Here is a 9,120-nt window from a genome sequence, read left to right on the forward strand (position 1 = left end):
AGTGTTGTTTCCCTGATGATAGAAATGAAACAGATGAACTCTGAGAGAACTATCATACTTTTATAGATTTTTTTCTGAAATGCTCACACAGATATATATTGGATTTTTGTTTGTCAAGCATAAGCACTCTCAATGTATCTGCTCTTTTGTAACTTTGGAAATGATGGCTTTCTGATCAGAGAAAACGTTCATTTTCTTTCCATCCCGAGGAATAATACAGTACTGGGTCTCTTCCAAATAACACATCTCATGTCTTGATGCTATGCTCTTTCATTAAGACGTATAACTTACCATAGCAACCTTTTCAATTAGGGCCAGATCCAAAACTTATAACTGCTGTTGGAAAAAACATACTGCCTGCAGGCTTTTTCAAGCAGTTCTGTGTACAGTTATTCACACAGTGGTCACACTTGCGTGACAAGATTACATTGTAGGGACAATATACACAATACAGCATTTCCTTAGGATATTAACAGTCATTTTGGATAGTGAATGTGCTACCTTTTTCATGCCAGTTCTGGCAATCAACTGTAAAATATGACAGTGATCGGACATGGCAGCTTATTTCTGTACCGGTGTTTTGATGCAACAAAACATTTTTTTTTGCTTTCATTTGTAAGACAGAGACTTACAGTATCTGGGCATTAGCTATGATGCACCTTCCTGGCAGGTACAGAGGAAAAATTTCTAGAATCCTTCATGCCTCTCTTTTCAGCTTTTCCACAACCTGATAAAGCAGGTTTCTTACCATCTCACTGCCCTGCTAACATGTCGTTGTAAATGGAAAACGGTAAGAGAAACACGTTAGTTTTCCACAGGATGTGCCAGCACCACTCTAATGTGGGCACTTGTTCAGTCATTTGGGGCTTTAAGAGTGTGAGTCCGAGCTGCCAAAGCGAAGTCTTTAGCCAAGCAACTTCTTTCCCGGTGTTGCTGGCTGATGGGGAAAATGTGAATACCCGGAGGGTGATTGTAAATCCTTCAGGATCTATGAAATAAAGGGAAAAAGGGACAGGACAAGTAATCTGGTGGAAGGGGGATGTTCCAAGGGGCACAGACCCTAGCTTTTTTGCAGGTTCCCGAACTGCCGGATCCAGCCGGTGCATCAGGGTGTGCTCGGCACAGCGCAGCGCTTCAACTCCCACCAACCCCTCTCCAGTTCCGACCCTTCCTGAGCTGCGCACTAGCGGAAAGTTGGGCTTCCTACTGCTTTCTCCTGCGGCCCGCGAGTGGCTCAGCCCGACTCCGCGATCCCTGGCTGAGCGCTCCTCCTCTGCGCATGAGTCGCGGCGGGAGGCTCCGCGCCTGGGCTATTTCAGGGGCTGGGCACCGGGGGAAGATGCTCAGTGCCTGAAGGGGGCCGTGCCGTGCCCAGGGGGGCTGCGGCGGCGGCTGGAAGCCAGGAGCCGTCGGGGCAGAGGCGGCTGCAGCACCGCGGACAGCGCACAGCGAGCTCCGCTCCGAGCCTCCGACTCCGCCGCCCCGCCGCGCCCCGGCCCCGCTGTCCCGGCTCCGGCTCGACGCCGCCCCGGACCCCGGTGCCTCCGCTCCGGACCCCGGTGCCGCTGCCCCCGTGCCCCGGCCCCTTGCTAGCAGGGTCCCCCCGGTGCTCTCCCCCTCTCCTCCGTCCCCGCTCGCTCCCCGTTCCCCCCCGGCACCATGCGCGGACGGCTGCGGGCGGCGGCTTGCGAGGCTGCGGTGCCGGCTCGGATGCCCCCTTCCTCCTGCCCTCGCCCGCTCCAGGCGACCCGCTGAGAGATGGACTTGGCAGGCGTGCTGCTGGCGTTGCTCCTCGTGCTGGTGCTGGTCGTCTCCCTGCTCTCCAACCTCCTGGTGCTGCTATGCTTCGTCTACAGTACGGAGATCCGCAAGCAGGTCGCCGGGGTTTTCCTGGTGAACTTATCCTTTTGCAACCTGCTCCTCACCGTCCTGAACATGCCTTTCACCCTGCTGGGGATCCTGAGGAACCAGCAGCCCCTCGGGGGCTGCGTCTGCAAAGCGGTGGGTTTCCTGGAAACTTTCCTCACTTCCAACACGATGCTGAGCATGGCAGCGCTCAGCATCGACAAGTGGATTGCCGTGGTGTTCCCCTTGAGCTACACCAGCAAGATGCGGTATAAGGACGCTGTGATACTGATGGGCTACTCGTGGCTCCACTCCCTCACCTTCCCCTTGGTATCCTTATTTTACTCGTGGGTAGATTACAGCAGCGTTTATGCCTCTTGCACCTTGCACCTGAAGGAAGAGACGGAGCGGAGACGCTTTACGGTGTTCACCATCGTCTTTCACTCCACCAGCTTCATGCTGTCTCTGGTGATCTTGTGTTTCACCTATTTAAAGGTGTTGAAAGTTGCTCGGTTCCACTGCAAGCGGATAGACATTATTACCATGCAGACTCTGGTTTTGCTGGTGGACATCCATCCCAGGTAAGGGGCGCGTGTTCGCATTCACAGCCGCGGGGCTCTTGCGGTGGGTACCCCAGGGCAGAGGGGATGCTCTGCCACCCCGGCACCCCTTCGTGCTCTCCTGCCTGCCCCGGCTGCCCGGCGAGCCCTCCCGCCTCTAGCTCCAGGCGCTGCTTACAGCGCCAGAAGTCGGTGCTTTGTGCCTTTGTAGCCTGCTTCCTTTAAATCCTAGTCCCAGCCTGCGGGTGGGCTCTCAGTGGCCCGCGGTCCCTGCACCAGGGATCCGCTTTTGGAGTGAGGGCTGCGATCCTGTTCCCCGGGGGCTGCCCTCCTCCGGGGCTGGGGCCGGGGCTGCCCTGCCCTGCCCTGCCCTGCCCGGGACAGCAGCTCCCGGCCGGGGGCGATTCCCTTCCCATCTCCGCTGGCTCCGGAGATCTCCACTCCTCGCCCCTTGCCTTAACCCATCGACCCTCTTTTTTCCCTTTGCAGTGTGAAGCAGCGCTGTCTCAACGAGCAGAAACGGAGGAGGCAGCGGGCTACCAAGAAAATCAGTATTTTTATAGGGTCGTTCGTGATCTGTTTTGGTCCTTACATTATCACCAGGTTAGTATCTCCTGCCTGCTGGGGTGGGCTGGGGGACATCCCGAGACACCCATGTGCCCTCTGATGGTGGTGCCGCGGGAGGGGGGGAAGGGTACGACTAATTTGGGGCTTTCAGAGCCCGACGGAGACCTGGGGCCGGTAGTGAGAGCACACACTCGCACGCTGTCACATGCACGCGCACACAGGCGCGCGCACACGCACACACAGGCGCGCACACGCGCGCACGCCCAGCCCGCTGCGCTGGGAGCCCCGGCGGGCTCTGGTTCTCCTCTCCTCCTTGCTGCCAGCTCTGGAAGCCTCTGCCAAGAGCAAGAGGCTTTTAGGACAAGTACCAGGAATTAATTACACGCCAGTGGGAGATGAAAGCAGTTTAAAACACTCGCCACCCTCCTTATTAGCACAACCCAAGCAACAGAGGGGAAAGCAGACTGCTTTTTCTGATTAGCTCCTTTTTTTTTTTTTTTTTTTTTTTGTTTTTTAAGGCATAAGGCCAAGCTTGCTGCTGTTGGAAGCTGAGGTGACATAATTTAAATTTATCCAGGCTGATAATTTGGCAGATAAGCTTTGTGTCTGGAAACATTAATGTCTGTGAATATATTGCTAATGGTGCAGCATGGACTTGTGATGAGGTGTGAGAGTTAGCTCCCAGCAAAACCAATAATTAGACTTTAAGAATGTATAACCACGCTTCTAAACTGTTCAGAATCATTTGCATCCACTCTGGTGGTCTGCACCTTTTAAAAGAGTCATATATCATTCTTATTCTGTACTTGTATAGTCCTTATACAATACATGGTTATCATTTTTAAAGCTTGAATAAATCATTGAGCTGGAAGCCAACATAACTATTGCGAATTGCAGCACTTCAGCCTTTTGTCTCTAAATTAAAATGGGCTACAACTTTCACAAGTGATTTTTTTATTTATTTTTTAATGGTCACCATTCAACAGTGCTTTCAAATGCCTTTGGAGAGAACCAGCTTCTGCTCAGGAAGGTGTACTAGTCTTTGCAAAACCACCCTGGTGAAGGCTTTCCCATTGGCTTCCAAGTTTGCCATGGTCTGCAGCCACACCAGCTTATCAAAACTGGCCAGCTTTAGCTCAATGAACTTACACAGTCATATACACATAGGTCATTTACAATCATCATTATTACCCTTTTCTTACATGGGTAGTGGGACAGATTGAGGACAGAGCACAAACATGACAGTGTTTTTTAACCTTTAGGATGACATTTCTTTCAGTTCCCATTTAGATGTTAAACGGGATTCCTGTCTGATTACCTGTATAACTGCACTTTTTTTTCTGCAGTTAAAAGGATTATTACAAATATTAACATTACAGCACAGAGTTAAAAGGTTAATTGATCAGTGTTCAGTACATTCTGAGTCATTTTCTATTCACTTTGGCCATAATCAGGGTATAATTGTATTGAACAAAGTGGATTTTGCCATCTTCTTTCCATTTGAATATTACCAGGCTCAGCAAATTCCAGCATCACTTTTTTTTTTTTTTTTTTTTTCAGTGTGGAGATATTTCTTACACACTTCTAAAATAATTCTTTATAAAGTTCTAAAATAAAAGTGACTTCCTTCTTCAGACCTTGCGTTTGGCAAAAGTGAGATGGTACATTTTCTATGTGTTACAAACGGGTACTGCATATGTCAACAGGGAGAAGGCAGCGGCTTGGTTTACATAAATGTGTATGGCAAGGTACAGCTTCTGCCTCAGTCACGAGGACCAAGAGGGTTCGGTGACTGCAAAATGAGAAGCATTTGGGGAGGACATCCTGGAGGCCCTTTGACTCAAAGGCAAGACAGTGTCCAGGCAGCACTAAATAGAAGGTGGTAGAAGCAGTAAGGTTGGAGGATTTGCTGTCTTTCCACTTCTCCATTCTTATTCCATTTTTAGTGCGGTTGTGTTGAACCAATCTCTACGGAGGCACTGGGAGAGATCTCATCCCCTGTTTTCTTGCTCTTTGGCCTGGTGACTCAGGTTGTATTGTGAGCTCAGTGTTTGCTCCTCATTTCAGAAATGTGAATGAGATTATGATCATTAACAATATATTCATCTGTTCACTAAAAGCCAACAGATGAATTTCATCTTTTCTGTAACATCACTGAAATCAAGAAAATTATACTAAGATGCATCCAGGTGGATATTTATAAGGCTGAACCCTTTTGTCCAGGCCTTTTATCTTGTTAAAATCTGAGTGACTTATTTTTTTCCCCCTGTTGGCTTCAATGCAATTACATTTGGACCCATAATACATTAAAGCGGACACATAGTAATACATCTATTTTCATAACTGAAAGATATCTTACTCTGCTTATTTGGTGTGTTTATAAAAATGTCAGTCATGTAAATATCAAGTGTATATTTCCTGTATTATGATGATCTGCAGGAACGGATAAACTAAGAAACCATGTAACAAATGTCATTTATTATACATTTATTTATTTCTTACGTTCTGTGTCTGAAATATTCATTTATTCCTCATGTTTCCTTCATGTGCTCTCTGTTTTGAAATCACTGGAATTTTCCAAGCAGCTTCCAGCAGGAGTCATCTGATTCTTAAACGTGCTTGCCATGGGAATTATTTTATTTTTATTAATTCAAATGAGAAATTTTCCTTATAAAGTTCAACATCTTGTTGCAAAGTTCAGTTCTAGCATTGGTAAGTCAGCTTTTCTATGCAGAGAGATTGGAACAGCTTCAAAATTCAACACCCTGCAAGTTGGGAGCTCTGCACATTGGAAAGAGGCCAAAAGTTTCTTCAAGCCTTGAGAAAGCTTCAGAGCTCACATTTTCAAACTGTGATGTTTTAGGGTACAGAAAAGGGATATTTTATCTCATGGTGACTTTTTTTCCCCCTTCTGGAATTAATATAGCAAAATAGCATATTCTTGCATTTGCAAAAGGTTTCACGAAAGACGTAAAGACAACGAAAACTTCTTGCCCTGTTCCTTCCACCTTCCTGGAGAGTTTGTCCAATCTAGATAAGCTGTATGCCAGACACTTGCTGGAATAGTCTCAAGGTTTGCTCTCACTTCTGTGGAAAAAAAACGTTTAACCTAGTTGCAGTTTCTCCGACCATGATTAATGGACCAATCTCAACTGAGGTGCTGAGACCACTAATCATCCGTGAAGCACAGGCCAGGAGACACAGGTCTGGAGACAGCTGGCTGGTCATATAATGATGACAAAAGTGTTGTCTCCTTGTTTTCTTTGGCCAAAATATCAGCCAGACAAATACACACAGAAACTTCCACAGGTAAGTCAATGCTGTAGTAGATGCTACTTATCCAAAACCTCTACACAGGCTGGCAGATACGACAGTACGTAAGGGAGACCCACAGCTTCCAGAAGCAGCAAACTTGTTCCACGGGTGTTATGCCCAAATGTTTCAAATGTCATTAGGCAGCTGCATTTAGGCAACAGAGATGAGTGAGTCCAGATCCCCCAAGCTGCCTCAGCTTGCTGAGGGAGAGGGGTAATGGATTATTTTGACCACTGTCACTTACCAGCACAACTCTATATATTCAGAAAATGTGGCAATAAACTGCAGTACTTTCTTTTCTCTAATGTATGGGAGCATTAACGTTGAAAACACACTTTTTCCTTCTTTCTACAGAGGTATTTATTATTGTTTCCCAGTGGCCTTGTTACAACAGTTCCCTTTATTGAACTCAAGGAGGGCCCTTCTTCTGCAGGGACCGTGTACTATATGAAAATAAGTGTTACTTTAATGTTTCATGAAGCATGAGTTGAGCACTGGACTCAGTGTGAATATGACACTCAAGTGTTTCCATCTCTCTTTAATGTTTAACAGGTTGATAGAGCTCCTTCCTTTTGTTACCATAAACTACTACTGGGGAATTATAAGCAAGTGCCTCACCTACAGTAAGGCTGCATCAGATCCATTTGTTTACTCACTTTTACGTCAACAGTATAAAAAAGTTCTGATCAACATTGTCAATAGGATACTTAAGAGGGATCTGTATCCATCATCAGGGTACAACAGCTCTCTCGACACTGAAAATGATTACTGCTTGCACAGAACAAACTAACAACATGGTAAGCGTTCCCCTTCGAACGAGACAGGCCTTTGACATGGCTGGAAAGCTGCCTTTTCCCTCTCATGCTGACAGTGATGACAGTGTCTGCAGGGTGTGGAAGCTGCATTAAAGAAATGCAACGTCTTTGTGGACTTTCCTGAAAGGCTCTTCCCTCATCTGCAGCTAGTGCGATGTAAGGCAAGGCCTTGCCCCTGAGTGAATGGAGTAGGCTTGAGGGGTTTAAGAGAGCTTTTGAAGGCTTTAGAGAAGCTTCGAGGGAGCTTTTAATATTTCGAGTCTGAAGACTTGGTATTTCTCGGAGCATCCTGCATCAGATGTAATAACCTACCGTCTTCTGGGACCACAGGAATCCCCAGCTTGGAAGAAGAGGTCCAGAGTCCTCCGTGCTGTGCATGTCCCTTGGCAGCCCTGGATCTGTCCTGTTAGTTTTGAACATTAAAATTAAATCTTTTAATTGATTGATTAGTTGTATTGGTGCCTCAAGTGAGTGATATGGGTCAGCACTTTGAATCTGAGATTGTTATTATTATTATTATTCTTTATTACTAGGAATTATGATTGTAACATAGCCTTTAGGAAGTGGTACATATATTTGATATGCCAGTATTCTATCAAGCATAACCAAAGTCCACATATCTGAGTTACTACTATTTAGCACTTCAGTGGTATGTGATAACAATAACTGCAGCAACAGTAACAAAGGCATATATGGAGTTTAGTTAAATAGTATTGTAGTTCCATCACTGAGCTAGTCCTATTCAAACAAGCTTTTATTGAGGGAAAAGAAAAAAAAAAAAAGACCAGTTAGACAGTAGAAGTGACAGACAGATACCACTGTGTTTAAGATATATTACTTCAGAAGCTATCTGGTTTCAAAACAGGCTAAAATATATTAATTCTTTTTAAGGAATATACAATGTGCAAAATATTTCATGCATTGGCTATATTTGGTGGATTGTAATAATATTGTGTTCTTTTATATTGATCAATTAATCTGATGATTTTAACAGATACCAAGATTTGTCTGAGAGATATTATAATAAACCTGCTGCCAAATGCCCAGAAACACAAAGCTGCTTTATTATTATATGTATTTTTCTCTTTTATTTATTTTTAAATTTAAACAGGCTTTGGGGGAAAAAAAAAAAAGTAGGAATTATTTTTGAACAATGTTCTTTTGATTATATAAAACATGATTCAAAATATTCTATGGCATTCAATAAGCTACTATTTTCTAATCTAGTACATAAAGGGAAAATTAAAGTAATTCTAAGATATATTTAAGAAAAGAGAAGACATTAAAGAACATTTATTTTTTATGTAACAATGAATTTGACCCTATTAAGCACTGAGAAGACTCTTTATGGTCAAACTAAGTATATAAGCATGTGATTAGGTACAAATATAATTTCCTTTGAAGTTAATTGTTCTGTTCCCATGCTGAAAATTAAGTAGAAGCTTAACTGTTTTGTAAAATCAGTGTTTCAGTAGTCAGCACATGGAGAGAGGGTTGTTCCCACTATCCTCAACATGGAAAAAAGAGAGCACCTTATTTCATTCCCATTGAAGTCAAGGAAAGGTGATGATGTGTAACAAATACAATGTTCTCTTATCTCCTGCTTTTAATCTCCGAGGCCTTTCTGAAGCTATTTATTTTTTATTTATTATTTTGCCATGTGAGTACCTTAGGCCTCTGTGCTTTGCATCTATAATTCTGCCTGTGTTTAAACTGAATGTATTATAATGGTTTTGTCTTCTTAGTAAAGTATTTGTACTCTCTCCAATTTTGTGTAAATACAGTATTTCAGAAAAAAAAAAAATTGTATATGGAATCTTTCCAGTTCTACTATCTTCCTGTCTGCCTCCACATGCCTCCCCACTCTGTCTTGCTGCAAGAAGAGCCTGATGCTCCTGTCTTTCACGTTAGCTTCAGCATAAGGACCAAACATCTCTGCAGGGGGCAAGGGGAATGCTAATTTTTCAGTGAGAGTCAACTTTGATAGTCTACAGCACAGTGTGGAAACATGAGTTTGA

The 9,120-nt window shown here is 44.6% G+C and overlaps 1 protein-coding gene across 1 annotated transcript; it reads left to right on the forward strand.

Annotated features, from left to right (window-relative positions):
- The first annotated feature begins 323 nt into the window (after window positions 1-323).
- Window positions 324-9,120, forward strand: GPR78 (G protein-coupled receptor 78). The gene is made up of 3 exons (XM_080592064.1): window positions 324-2,426; window positions 2,895-3,008; window positions 6,840-9,120. The coding sequence occupies exons 1-3, from the start codon at window positions 1,759-1,761 to the stop codon at window positions 7,075-7,077; spliced, it is 1,020 nt and encodes a 339-aa protein (XP_080448190.1). The 5' UTR covers window positions 324-1,758; the 3' UTR covers window positions 7,078-9,120.

The sequence above is a fragment of the Anser brachyrhynchus genome, assembly GCF_964034855.1.
Source record: "Anser brachyrhynchus genome assembly, chromosome: 4".
NCBI lineage: Eukaryota > Metazoa > Chordata > Aves > Anseriformes > Anatidae > Anser > Anser brachyrhynchus.